At 49.5% G+C, this 14,321-nt stretch overlaps 1 protein-coding gene and 1 pseudogene across 1 annotated transcript; one reads left to right on the top strand and one right to left on the bottom strand.

Moving 5' to 3' along the window:
* Nucleotides 1-398: 398 nt before the first annotated feature.
* LOC146187724 (uncharacterized) lies at nucleotides 399-4,737 on the bottom strand (annotated as a pseudogene).
* Nucleotides 4,738-6,097: 1,360 nt separating this feature from the next.
* Nucleotides 6,098-9,582, top strand: LOC146187723 (uncharacterized). Its single transcript, XM_084603440.1, has 2 exons — nucleotides 6,098-8,053; nucleotides 9,497-9,582. The coding sequence occupies exons 1-2, from the start codon at nucleotides 6,322-6,324 to the stop codon at nucleotides 9,580-9,582; spliced, it is 1,818 nt and encodes a 605-aa protein (XP_084459566.1). The 5' UTR covers nucleotides 6,098-6,321.
* Nucleotides 9,583-14,321: the final 4,739 nt, after the last annotated feature.

Genomic DNA, 14,321 nt, shown 5'->3' with positions numbered 1-14,321 from the left:
GAGCTTGCTATCAGCTCGTTCATACTAACTCTTCACAAGGGCCGCACTACCTTCACGGCAGCAATGTCATTCCTGCTGGGGCGCCAATGTCTATACGTCACCACGACACTCGGAGAAAAACATATACACCGAAGTAAGCAAATCACAAAACACAACATTGGTGTATGCTGTTGTCCAGGCCTGCTAAGCAGTCAGCAATATCACTCTGCAGGGAGTCCACATTCATGTACACAGGCGTACACACAAAGTCCCATTTTTCATTGCGGCTCGCAAGTCCGCGCACACAACACTGACGACACTAGCTGAATATCAGCGAGAACTCTCTTCCAACTGTCCGGTATATCACATACACGGCTCGCCGCACGCAGCGTCGGCTGAGTAGGAACGTTCACGCTTGTCTAGGTTGACATGGTGGTATCGCTAGTTCCCAACTCCCATGACAGATTGGGGAGCCTGGATAGCGCATCCGCATTTCCATTCTTGATACCTATTCGATGTGTAACCGTTATGTTAAATGCTGGAGTGCCAGCGCCCACCTAGCCAATTTCGCCCCGTGTGGAGTGCACGTCTTCAGGTATGACAGCGGATTGTGGTCAGACAACATTGACCTCAGCGCCAAAGAACCAGTAGTCGAACTTCTTTAGAGCCCAAATAATAGCAAACGCTTCGCGCTCTATGGTCGACCATCTCGCCTGGGTCGCATCGAAGCGATGGCTTGCGAATGCTATAGGCCTCTCATCGCCATTTTCAGTCATCTGTGCCAAGCAAGCCTGGCAGTCGTCGCTGATGCGTCAGTGAACAGCCAATATGGCTCATGAGGTTGCGGAGTGCTGAACGCCACTGCTCTGCAGAGCGAGTCCTTGAGCTGTTCTAACGCGCGTTGCGCATCTTGCGGCCACGGGATTAAGTTTGGTACTCCTCGCTTTGTCAATGCCGTTAGTGGGCTAGCTATTTTAACATACCCAAATACATAATCCCTGTAATATCCGCATAGACCCAGCAAACTTCGCAGCTCTTTCTTTGTTCTAGGCTGCACTAGGCCTTCTATTGCGAATACTTTCTCGGGGTCGGGTGCATGTGTCCCTGAGCCCACTATGTGCCCTAGATAACGAATGTGAGACTGTCCCACTTAACTTTTCTCAGGGCTAGCCTTTAGTCCTGCTTCCCTAAGTAACCAAATATGGTATCGACGTGCTCTACATGTTCTTGCCATGTTTGCGAGAAAATAGCTATATCATCTAGATATGCCGTAGCGTAGGCTTGGTGCTTAGCGAGGAGCGTATTAATCATTCTTTGGAAGGTCGCTGCCGAGTTTTTTAGCCCAAAAGGCATCACCTTCCATGCATATTGACCCTCATGGGTTACAAATGCGGTGAGTACCTGGCTCTGCGGGTCCATCGGTACCTGCCAGTAGCCACGCCTCAGATCAACCAAAGTGATGAACTGCGCGCGACCGACTCTAAAAATTAGCTCCTGTGAGTTAGTCATTGGAAACGCGTCTGCACGGGTTCCTGCATTCAAAGTTCGGTAGTCAATACACATTCGCACTGACCCGTCTTTCTTCCCCACACACACAACCGGGTGCGCAAATTCACTCTCTACAGGATAGATTAATCCTAAATCAAGTAGCTCATCCACTTGGCGGCTTACTTCTTTCTTGAGCAGTTCAGGCACTCGGTAAGGAAAAGCTTTCTTCGGTTTAAACCCTTCTTCTAGCTCAATTCGGTGCCTTCCTATTTTCGCCAATCCCGGCCTGCCATCAAACAGTGCACGATGGTTTCGGAACAACCGTCGTATTTCATTCTGCTCCATCTCACTGAGGTGGGCTAATTTCTCTAACGGTATTAGCTCCTGATCTTGTAGAGGGGGTGCGACTTGTGGTGCACACTCTACTTCTCCAAACTCATGATCGTCATCAAACACTACACCAACCTGGCTTACCCTTGCGTAGTACGGTCTCATTCGGTGTGCGTGGACCACAGATCTTTTTCCCTGTTGCGTTTCTACTCTGTACTAATGTTGCCTCTCACAACCAATTACTGTGAAAGGACCGAGCCACTTAGGAGCCATCTTGGTGGTGCGGTCTGTGTCGAAAACGAGAACCTGATGCCCCACATTAAAGACTTTATTTCGCGTCCTTCTATTGTGTGCTTCTGCGTAGCTAGCTTGTCGCGCCGTGCTTGTGAGTCCTGCCCCATTGGCCGCTAGCTCAAACTTCTCCCGTAGCTGTGTCAAGTACCTCGCAGGTTCCTCCCTAAGCGTCGCTGGTACACTAACTTCTCCTGCCCACATCTGGCGAAGAATTGTAAGTGGACCTGTCGGATTTCTGCCGTACAAAAGCCTAAAGGGTGCTACCCCGGTAGTGTCGTGGGGAACTTCGCGGTAAGCCCACAACACAAATGGGATCAACTTATCCCAATTTTTAGGGCCTCTTTCTATTACATGAAAGAGCATGTTCTTTAGTACCCGATTCCATCTTTCCACGGCCCCGTTGCTTTCAGGGTGTTCCGGAGTGGAAAATCTAGGGGAACAACCTAATTTCTCTAGCATCAGCTCAGTGAGCTGTGCCTTGAAATTTGTTCCCTGATCCGAACAGATAGTCTGTGGGACCCCTGTTCGACTGAAGATTTCTAATAGAGCATCACAGGTAGCCCTTGCCGTTAAGGAACGAAGACATACTACTTCCGGCCATCTCGTGCATAAGTCAACAAGGCACAAGGCATATTTGTGACTCCTACCAGATGGCGTATCAAGAGGCCTTATAACATCTACATTAACAACCTGAAAGGCATGTTCAGGCCTTGTTATTGGCGTGATGGGTATATTGTCAGTTTGGCGTCGGTCTGAGCGGATCTGGCACCCATGGCAAGACTGGCAGTACTCTGAAATTTCTTTTTCCATGCCAGGCCAATAGAGGTCGTACTTTATGCGGGCTTTGGTCTTTCTTGGACCCAGGTGTCCACCCCACAGTGATTCATGCGCCAAGGACAGAACTTCCTTTCGTTTTTCTCGGGGAAGCACCAGCTTTCGCACTTTAGTACCTGCTATTGAGTCCCAGTGGTGAAGCAAACGCTCGCTAACGAACATACCCGCCTTTCCGTGCTTAGAGTCCTCCCATGCCTTTCTCAAGTTCTCATCAGCGAGCTGTGCTGCTCGAAATATTTCCCGCTGGCTAGACAGCGAAACTGCCTCTTCTTTCTCGTCTGACTCTGCTTCCTCTTGTGAATATTCGGCATTCAGTGCCGTGTTCACCTCGCATGTCAGTGCCTCATAGTGCCGATTTTCTGCGTTTTCTAGTTCCTTGTTAGAAACCCTGACTGCACCCATACTTGTGTGCTCAAAATCACTGTGATCTTTATGCAGCTGCCAGTCCTCTAATGAAAGCAAACAGTTCACACCTTCGGCCAGCTCATTGGTGAGGGCACATACTATGCCTATCTTTTGATCTTCTGCAACAGTTCCCGGCCTAGATATTTTTACAGGGATCGTCGCCAACTTCACCTGAATGGAGCTGCCGAAAGCTGACACTAATTTCACTGCCCCAGATGGTTCCGTCAGCGCTTGCGGTAGTATGCTTTCTCGTATTACTGTAATTTCACTACCAGTATCAAGCACTGCCTCTGTGCAAACATCTCCGCACACAAGATCTACAAAGTGGAGCTTCGATGTGGCTGCCCTCGAACTTTGCATCGGTACCTTAACTTTAGCAGTTAAACCCGTACTTTGGTTTAAAACTGGTTCCTTTGCTTCCGTCTCATCGACCCGCGCGACCTTATGCACCCTCTTTTGGTACCCATTTCCTTGTTTCAGGCGCGGTTCATTTCCTGTTGCTTGCGGGCAATTCCTGGCAATGTGCCCCTGCCCATGGCATAGATGGCACTTTACTATGGGCTTTTCGGAATTTATCTGTTTTTGGCCCATTTGCTGCACTGGCGCCGTAAGCTGCATTGTAGCTCGGCCTTTACCTTTTGCTTGCTCAAAGATCTATAGAGCCTTTGATAGCTCTTTAGGCTTCAGCCAACTCTCTTTTTCCCGCAGGCGCACATATTCGATGCCCTCTGAGCTGAGACCTGCCTTAATGCGATCAGACACCATTAGGTCGGTCAGCGCCCCTACTGAGTCCACCTCTCTAGCCTGGATGTAGTATGCTAGGTACGTTTTCACGCGTGATGCAAATTGAACCCATGTCTCCTCCTTCCTTTTTGCTGCTTTTTCAAATCTTTCCAGGTACTCAGTTGGGGTGAGTTTTAGCTCCGTTAGAACCGCTGCTTTCACAGCCTCATAGTCCGTGCATTCCGCTCCATCGAGGTTACGAAGCAAGTATTGGACTCGCTCTGTCAGTGCCGGCATAATTAAATGCACTCGGTCGCTGTACGGCACACTGAAAGTGACGAGCAACTTCTCCACCTCATCGAACCACAGTGGCACATCAGCATCGCATGGCATTTTGTAGCCTTTTAGGACTCTTGCACACTGTGTTATTGAATCTGAGCCTATACTTCGCTCATCACTCCGTCCCGACAAAAGCGGTGACAGTCGACCACTCGACAGCCCAAGCTCCATCTGCTTTAAGGCTAGTCGCTCTCGAGATTCAATTTCACGCACTCGTAGCTCCATTTCCAACTCCATACGGCGAATAGCCATCTTCTCTGTCTCGGCTCCTGTCGCGTCTAGTGACAATGTTGGTCTCTGGTCGCCGGCCTGTAACCTGCTCTCCACATTGTAATCACCTTCCATAGTCACTACCTCACTCTGATCAGTAACCATTTCTACTCCGCCCCCTAGCGATTGCTGCTCCTGTTGAGGATTTGACCTCCATTCACTCTCAGGATTAGATTCGCTCTCTTTAGCGGCTAGCATTCTCCTCGTCTCAACCATAAGCGTCACAAACCAACCACCATGCCAACTTCAACAAACGCAAGAAATCCCACTCACCCGGCGCAGATCTTTTGTTGTCTGCCGCCCAGAGCCCGGACGATGCGTCCGCTCCAACGGCGTCGGTGGCAGCCGAGGTAGAATCGTCCCTTGACGGTTCCTCGCTGCTCCGTGTCGAATAGCCTGTGGTTGCCGGTGCGATGCTTGTCCTTGTAGATGAGACGTGCCGAATCCTGTCGACTGCGCCAGTAGAATTTATGTCGTTCGTTCCGTTTTAGAAGGTTCTTTAAACCCTTCCTCTTATGTAGTTCGGCGTAGAGGAGACCAGGAGGCGTACTTGAAGGTGATGATGGTAGAGCATATATTTACAGCATGACATATATATATATATATATATATATATATATATATATATATATATATATATATATATATATATATATATATATATTGTTACGTTTCGAACTTTCCGAGTAACGAGACGGTGCACGTGTCGAGATGGGCGTCCGTTTTTCTAAGACTGCACGCGATCACCTCGGAGTTCGTGGACCAGAACCACCCAGGACGCAGCAACACGGTGTCGCATATCGGCAGCGACGGCAGCAGTTGCCCCAGTTTGTGTCCGGAGGACTGTGCGCAGAGGCGCTAACGAATTCGCCGAAGAGCGGGCGCGCCTGTGTTTGGAAACAGAGAGCCGCGGCGCCTGCGTGTTAGCACCGAGGAGAGAGAGCGGGTCATCTTCCCCCCCGTGGAGAAGAGCGGTCACCGCATTCCTTTCCCGCGGGGTGCTCCCGCGCGAGGGGCCCGCGTGGGTGGCGCGCGGTTCCGACCTTGGACAGCCAGCAAGTCTCCTTGGGACCCCCAGGCCTGACTTCCCCCGGCGGAGTCGCCATCGTGCCGCTAAAGTGGAAAGAGTGCGCTGGGAGGACGCTTCTAGTGGGCGGTTCCCGAATGTCAGCATATCAGGAACTCAAATGTGATTGGACTTTGACAAACTAGAAAATTCCCCAACTAGGTACTTGGGGACAAAAAAGTTGTTAAAAACGAGAGCACGAGTGCTCTCTGTGTGTACCTTCTCAGATTCACCATGTAAATAAACCTTCGTTAAGTTCTCTCTAACTCTCGGCCAGTCTCTGCTTGGGTGACCACCGCCCAATATTGAAGTGCATGCAGCCCGACGTCTGACTCGGCTTTTCGCTATCCGTTGGTCCGCTACCGGAGCAGTACCAACGCAACAGCTGGTTGGCAGCGTCGGGATGGACTCCGCTGGAATCATGGTTGCAAGGTTCGGTGAGTGCTTGGCTTTTCTTCACTGAGGTTTTACCAGGCTTTGTAGTAAGTAAGTTTACAAAGGTGGTGGGAATTGTTTATCGTTAGCACGGGACTTGAAAGTACGTGACGATAAGAGATTTCTAAAAGGAAGAAATTGCAGCACTCGGGATAACCATGAATTTGAAAGTGTTGAAAAAGCCACTTTTGCTGGAGTTGGCCAAAAGTCTGGGTTTGGATCTTCAGGACCAAACGAGAAAGCCAGATATCATTGAGGCTATTGAGGCACTTGAGGCAGACGACGATGAGCTCTCGGAATGCCTGGAGCTGATTGCTGAGAGAGAGAAATCAAAGAGGGAAGCAGAAGAAAAAAATGAGAAACGCATGGCTGAAGAGAGTAAGCGCTTAGAGCAGGAACTTGAGCTGAAGCGTCTCGAACTGCAGGTGCTAAAAGCTCGAAATGAAAGTGATGAGAGCGTAGCATCGGGCACAGTAGAACGCAAGTCGTTCCGCATGAAAGACCTTATGCAACCTTATAGGAAAGGAGAGGACATAGGTCTGTTCTTGGTAAACTTTGAGCGCACGTGCGAGAAGGCAGGGTTTAGCAAAGCAACTTGGCCACAGTGCTTGCTGACACTGTTGCCTTGTGAGGCGGCAGATGTGATAGCCCGCTTGACTAAAGAAGAGGCAGATGATTACGATAAGGTTAAATCTAGTCTGCTCAAAAAGTATAGAATGTCAGCGGAAGCTTTCCGGCAAAAATTTCGCAAAGCTAAAAAGGAGAATGATGAGTCGTACCCGGAGTTCGCGTATAAGCTCATGGCTAACTTGGGGGAATGGCTCAAAGAAGCTAAAGCTTATGACGAAAGCCAAAGAATGTTGCAGTGCTTCGGACTCGAGCAGTTCTACTCTTGCTTGCCGGATGAAGTAAGGCATTGGGTGCAAGACAGGCCGGAAGTTGCGACTGTTTCGAAGGCAGCAGAAATGGCAGAAGAGTTCGTCTCGCGCCGTGCGCTGGACAGGACGGAAAGCCCTAAATACCAGAATAGGAAAGCAGCTGGATGGAGAGGGCAGCCTGTAGAAGAGAGACAGCAAGCACGAGGCGTAGACGTCTCAGAAAGAAGCGTGATCGTAAGAGAGGAAGCACTTGAAGCAGAAAACTGTCAGAAGAATGCTTTTGAAAAGAGACGGCCATTGGTATGCTATAATTGCCAAAAGCCCGGACATGTAGCGGCGGTCTGCAAAAGCCCAAAGATTGTTTGCTTGTCAGTGAACAGCAACAATGAAAGTATGCGGCTTCTAGAGCCATACTTACGAGATCTCGTCGTGAACGGAAAACCGTGTCGCGTGCTTCGAGATTCGGCGGCTACAATGGATGTAGTTCATCCCTCGTATGTAGAGCCAGAAAATTTCACTGGAGAGTGCACATGGATTAAACAAGCGGTGGAAGCAAACAGCGTGTGCCTTCCAATCGCCAATGTCAGCATTGAAGGTCCATTTGGCGTACTTCGCACAGAGGCTGCCGTGTCAGCCAGTCTGTCGAAGCAGTACCCCTATCTTTTCTCGAACAGATCTGACCAACTGTTACAGCAGAAGGGACTAGTGTTCGGAGAGGGGGCTGCCCAAGGGTTGACTCGCTCGAAAGCAAGAAACCGGGCTGCTAAAGCCAGCATACTGGAAGCGTCAGGTGGCGTTGATGCGGCAGAACATGAGCCGTTAGACACGACAGAGGCAATCCACGCGTCGACTAACGAGGATGGTATGGAGTTTAAAGAGGCCTGTCGGGAGCTTCTCATAACGCCGCCATCTGACAGCTTGCAAAGACTGCTGGGGGTGGACCGATCGTCCCTGATAGTCGAGCAAAGAGCCGATTCCACACTGCAGAATCTTTGGCACATGAAGAGTAAAGGTATCGCGAAGAAAAACGTGATATTCTTAGAAAGGTCCGGAATACTTTATCGAAAGTATCGTGATCGCAGAGGAGTGCAGGTCGACCAATTGGTCGTACCAAAACGCTACCGCGGTGATCTTTTGCACTTGGTTCACAAGAGCTCGCAATCAGGTCATTCAGGGCTCAAGAAAACAAAGAATCGGTTGTTGCAGGAATATTACTGGCCGGGATGTTTTCGGGAGGTGGAAAATTTTGTAAGGACCTGCGAAACATGTCAACGGGTGGGCTAGCCGGGAGATAAGGCGAGAGCCCCAATGAAGCTAGTGCCTGCGATCACGGAGCCATTTCGACGACTCGTGATCGACACTGTTGGTCCCTTTCCAAAGACTAAGACTGGTTACAGCCACATTTTGACAGTGATCTGTCCTGCCACCAAGTTTGCTGAGGCAGTGGCCCTGAAGGAGTTAAATGGAAATTGTGAACGCACTCATGTCCATTTTCGCACGGGTTGGGTTTCCCGCTGAAATACAGTCAGATCTGGGGACTGTTTTTACCAGCGCACTGAATACAACTTTCCTGGAGAAGTGTGGGATTAAATTAATCCATAGTTCAGTGTACCACCAGCAGTCCAACCCGGTAGAAAAGATGCACTCGGTAATGAAACGCATACTGAGAGCCCTGTGTTTTGATCGCAAAACCGACTGGGATGCCTGTTTGCATGCAACAATGTTTGCGCTGAGAACCGTGCCTCATGAGGCCACGGGGTTCTTGCCGGCCGAAATGGTCAACGGCCGCTCCCTGCGATCGCTACTACGCTTTCTTCGGGAATCGCGTGAGGGCAGGGAAGAGAACCCTACGATGGTCGAATACGTGCTCGCGCTGCTTGAAAGCTTGCACAAGGGGCAGGAGCTCGCGGGAGGCGAACTGAGTAAAGCGCAGGTGAGGGCCAAACAGTGCAATGACCGAACAGCGAGATTACGCTGTCTTGAAGCTAGAGACGCGGTAATGGTGCTAAAACCGTCCCAGAAAAATAAATTGGAAGTTCAATGGGAGAGCCCAGCGGAAGTCATTCAGAGACTGTCCGACACGCGCTGTCTAGCTAGCTTGCCCGGAAAGCGAAAGATAGAGCCACGGTAAACCTAACGGCAATGCCGATGACTTAAGTCAATGCTTTTGGTGTTATTGATAGCATCGATGAGTCTGGCTTGGGTATGTTTTTTTTCCTGGCATAGGTTTGCATAATTACCATTTTTCTTTTAATCTTGAACATTGTGTTTGTGTGAATGAATAATGTTCTGGTTGTATCAAGTGCTGAAGTAGTAGTAAAAGGATTAAAGTAATATTGGTATGAGAGCCTGGTGGATCTCGTGGAGAGAGTCCTGGCGCTTGCCGTCTTTGCGGCTGTGATTTTCGTGTTGTTCAAACTGATGCTGTCTTTCCTGTGAATGAGCTGGTCTGCAGAGATCAAGAAGCCCTCCATAGTCTTGACAAGAAGCAACGAGGAGCTGCAGAGTCCGTTGGAGGCAGCAGAACATCAGCAACAGTGAACCGAACCAGAACGACATCGTGTATCCCTCTGGACAATGGTTGCTGACCTTTGTGCATCGGGATCTTCAACCGCCGCCGGAGAAGCTGTTACGTTTCGAACTTCCCGAGTAACGAGACGGTGCACGTGTCGAGATGGGCGTCCGTTTTTCTAAGACTGCACGCGACCACCTCGGAGTTCGTGGACCAGAACCACCCAGGACGCAGCAACACGGTGTCGCATATCGGCAGCGACGGCAGCAGTTGCCCCAGTTTGTGTCCGGAGGACTGTGCGTAGAGGCGCTAACGAATTCGCCGAAGAGCGGGCGCGCCTGTGTTTGGAAACAGAGAGCCGCGGCGCCTGCGTGTTAGCACCGAGGAGAGAGAGCGGGTCATCTTCCCCCCCGTGGAGAAGAGCGGTCACCGCATTCCTTTCCCGCGGAGTGCTCCCGCGCGAGGGGCCCGCGTGGGTGGCGCGCGGTTCCGACCTTGGACAGCCAGCAAGTCTCCTTGGGACCCCCAGGCCTGACTTCCCCCGGCGGAGTCGCCATCGTGCCGCTAAAGTGGAAAGAGTGCGCTGGGAGGACGCTTCTAGTGGGCGGTTCCCGAATGTCAGCATATCAGGAACTCAAATGTGATTGGACTTTGACAAACTAGAAAATTCCCCAACTAGGTACTTGGGGACAAAAAAGTTGTTAAAAACGAGAGCACGAGTGCTCTCTTTGTGTACCTTCTCAGATTCACCATGTAAATAAACCTTCGTTAAGTTCTCTCTAACTCTCGGCCAGTCTCTGCTTGGGTGACCACCGCCCAATATTGAAGTGCATGCAGCCCGACGTCTGACTCGGCTTTTCGCTACCCGTTGGTCCGCTACCGGAGCAGTACCAACGCAACAATATATATATATATATATATATATATATATATATATATATATATATATATATATATATATATATATATATATATATATATATATATATATACAGAGTAAAACTGGAACATGAAATGAATGTACAAAAACAACGCTCTGCGCTACTTTACTCTTCGACCTAACTGGTTAGAGCCTAAGCAGAACAGCCGCGTTTCATGCCTACGCATGGAGCCCCAGCTAAGACTGGACTGAACTTTCTTGGATCACGTCTCATGTTACATATTCATAAAACAAAGAAATAGGGGCGGTCATTTTCAGAGGCCAGCCCCACACATCAACTGTCCAATAAGAAAATATGCTAGATGGGCCCAGCCCCATGGGTTGGCCTTAGCCTCTAACCCACTAGCAATACAAATTACAACAAACAAAGCACAGCGAAACCCTTTCCCCAGTGAGGGTGTCGAACCTTCTCCTCTCGGGAGACTTTCTTCCCACTTGTCTCCCGCACACCACCGCCTCATCCACGCTGTCGCTGCTGGCTGAATCCTTTCCACAGTGCACTGCCCCGCGCCACCTGTGTTTACTACTACGAGCAACGACATGGAAAGGGAAAGATCAACCAGCCGCCATTCCGCAGGTGGCGCCGGAATAAAGGGGAGCTTCTGGCTTGCCCGCTCTGAGCACAATACCCGAGTCAACTCCTGAATGCTTTTTCGGGCGCTCTTTTGTCGCATCTGCAGACAGGATAAAATTCCTTTCGCACTGCAAAGTTGCAGTGTAAAAAAAAGGGCCGAAGGGTCATTTGGGTGCTCGCTACCGGCCAGTACGAAGGGTGCCAAGATGCGTGCACCTGGCGTGCATCTGGCAGCACGTTCAGACGCGCACCTGCAAGTGATAATCCTTGGGCGCGGCCCTACGATTGTCACTAGACGCGCACCTGCAAGTGATTATCCTTTGGGCGCGGCCCTACAGCTAGGTTTAAGAAGAAAGGGGAAAGAACTGAGCCCTGTGGGGTGCCCTTGTCTCCTAGCTTGTTTCAGACCTGATGTCTCCAATGCTTATTTCTGCTGTTCTTTAAGTTAGAAAATCCCTAACGTAATCGTAAATCCTCTTGCCAGGGGCAATTTCCTCCAGATAAATTAATATGGCTTTGTGTTTGACATTATCAAAGGCTTTCTGTAGATCAAGGCCAAGTACAGTTTTTGTGCCCCCTTTATTGGGAGCGTCAATTATGTCTGCTTTGAGATGAATCATTACGTCCTGCGTGGACAGTTTACTCCTGAAACCTAACATTGTTTCGGAAAATACCTCCCTTTCCTTTGCATACTCCTGAAGTCGGTTTAGTATTACATGCTCCATCAGCTTCCCTCGGCACGATGTTAGGAATATAGGCCTGAGGTTGCCTACTTCAAGTTTCTGCCCAGGCTTCGGAATGAAGACAACGTTAGCATGTTTTCATTCTGAAGGCATTCTACCTCGTTTCCATACCCCATTAAGAAAGTCTGTGAGTGCCGTGACTGATACTAAATCTAGGTTTCTCAGCATTTTATTGCTGACCCCATCTGCTCCCGCTGCTGATGTTGTTCTTAGCTGACTCATTGCTCTCCATACCTCCGCTATTGATATGTCTCTATCTAGCTCTGTGTTCTCTGGTCCTCGATATGGTGCAGATGAACCCCCTTTGCACGTATTAAGGTATCTGCTCTTCAGTTCCTCTATGAGATCTTCAGCCGTGCCCTGGTATCTATGAACCAATATTTTCAGCTGTCCTTGAGCGGCGGTCCTAGTTTTTCCTAGATCTAGCAAGTGGCGAAGAAGTTGCCACGTGTTTTTACACCGAAGTTTTACATTCAAATCATCGCAAATCTGCCCCCAGTGTAGACTATGAAGTTCGTTCGCGTATTCTTCTATCTGTCGTTCAAGTGTAGATATTCTCTTCTTTAGCCTTCTATTGCGCCTCTGCTTTTTCCATCTTTTCGTAAGGCCCTAGTGTGCTTCCCGTATGGGGGCCAACCTCGAATCTGTAATATCATTTCCGGTGGTTGGGATCTCTTTAGTGTGTGTGTGTTTACATCAATTTTGAGTCGTTCAACCCATTGATTTAGATCCACGATCTCCCTCGGAGCAGTTCTGTCCCTGACTTTTCTAAGAGTATCCCAATCTGTCAGCTTCTTTTTGTGCAGCATCCCCTTCCGCGGTCTGGTAGTATTTCAATCTCTATGATATAGTGATCACTACCTAAGGTGTGTCCTGTGCTTGACCGCTTCTCGCCCTCAAGGTCTCTGCCCAGCGTCAAGTCTGGGGACGTGTCTACGCTGATGCTGTTGCCTATCCTTGTGGGGTCTTGTGGGTTGTTTAGTATTGTTAGTCTTAAGTGCTGAATTTCTATCCATAGTTTTTTACCTTTGGGGGAGGTAATCCTATATCCCCAAGCCGGGCGCGGGGCATTGAAGTCCCCAGTGATTATTAGCCCTTTCCTGTCAGCTAGTCTTATGGCTTTCCGTAAAAGATCTGCCAGCCCTGCCCCTCAGTTTTTGGGTGAGTTGTACGTATGCAGTATAAAGAGACAGTTCCCTACTGGAAAAATTGTACGAGATTTGTACAAGACTGCTGTACGCAATTATTGCTGCGTACAGCCTAGGTGAACGTACAGCCTAGGTGAACGTACAGCCTAGGAGAACGTACAGCCTAGGAGAACGTACAGCCTAGGAGAACGTACAACCTAGGTGAACGTACACCCAACGTGGCCGTACAGCTTACGTGAAGTGTACGACATACATGGCATGCATGACTGCGTAATCCCATCACAAAACTAAACGCGTATATATGCAGAGCTGTATGTTAAGAGCTGCCACTGGTCTGTGGGCCAGATGTTTCATGTCCGATTTTCTTCTGCTCCTTGAGGTCTGCTGCATGCCAAAATTTAATCAGTTTATCACCACCTGATTTGCCCGTCCCCTTCGCAGGTTGAATTGGCAGCCGCAATTCACCGCGAAGCCGCAGACGTGGCCTAGTGGTTAGAGCGCCCGTCTCAGCTGCGGGAGGTGGTTAGTTCGAAACCCACCGCCGGACACCCACCGGCAAAAATGGGTACAAGCGTCCCCCGGCCTGGCGCTCGGCTTTTCCAGGGGTGTGCGTTTGGGAGAAGCTCCGTAAACCCCGCTGCGCGCCCCTCCTCCGCAGTGGGCCCAAACCCAGTTTCGAACCTCGCAGCCTGCAAAGGTGGTTCTGTTTGTCTTTCAAAGGTACTCCCTTTGACCCTCACCTGAAGTGCTCCCCAAGAGCCTCAGCTGCAGCAGTCCTAAAAAAAAAAAAAAGGGCCACATAATGGGCTGTTGCCGCGCAAGGCGGACTTATTGTTGTCCGATGGCGGAACGAATCACTGCCACATCGGCGCAACCACCTGGAATTGTAACGCAGACTCGTCAGTCTGCGTTGCAATTCTTGTATTTGCATCAATATGTTTTGAAAATATGTATCATAGTACTGTTGCATGACAGGTGTGTAAAAAATTAGAGCAGTGCAGAATCTGCATTGGAGTAATATGAAAGCACGGATGCTACTGTTGGTTGCTTAATTCATTTCTTGTTTACCCATTTTAGTCTTTGGTACTTTCAAATTGCGTGCCAACACCCTCCTATGCCCCTTTCCGGCTCTACTTCCGGTTGCGTGTCACATCCTTGACGTCACCCTAATTGACTGATTTGACTATTTTAGTCTTTGGTACTTTCAAATTGCACGCCCAATCCCTTCCTATGCCCTTTATTTGGCTCAACTTCAGGTAGCGTGGCGTCAGCTTGACTGGTTTAATTAACATGCATTTGATACATCTCGGCCGCACCCTAACTGACTGACTTAACTATATTTTAGTATTTGATACATTCAAAT

The sequence above is a fragment of the Amblyomma maculatum genome, chromosome 5 (assembly GCF_055883805.1).
Source record: "Amblyomma maculatum isolate TAMU_Amacu chromosome 5, ASM5588380v1, whole genome shotgun sequence".
NCBI lineage: Eukaryota > Metazoa > Arthropoda > Arachnida > Ixodida > Ixodidae > Amblyomma > Amblyomma maculatum.
Note: the sequence above shows the minus strand (reverse complement) of the source record. Positions and strands in the feature narration are given on the sequence as shown.

Coding starts and splice junctions, on each gene's coding strand:
- LOC146187723 (XM_084603440.1), top strand. CDS start 6,322: ATGAATTTGAAAGTGTTGAAAAAGCCACTTTTGCTGGAGTTGGCCAAA. Junction 8,054..9,496: donor TTGGCACATGAAGAGTAAAG/GTATCGCGAAGA, acceptor GCTGGTCTGCAG/AGATCAAGAAGCCCTCCATA.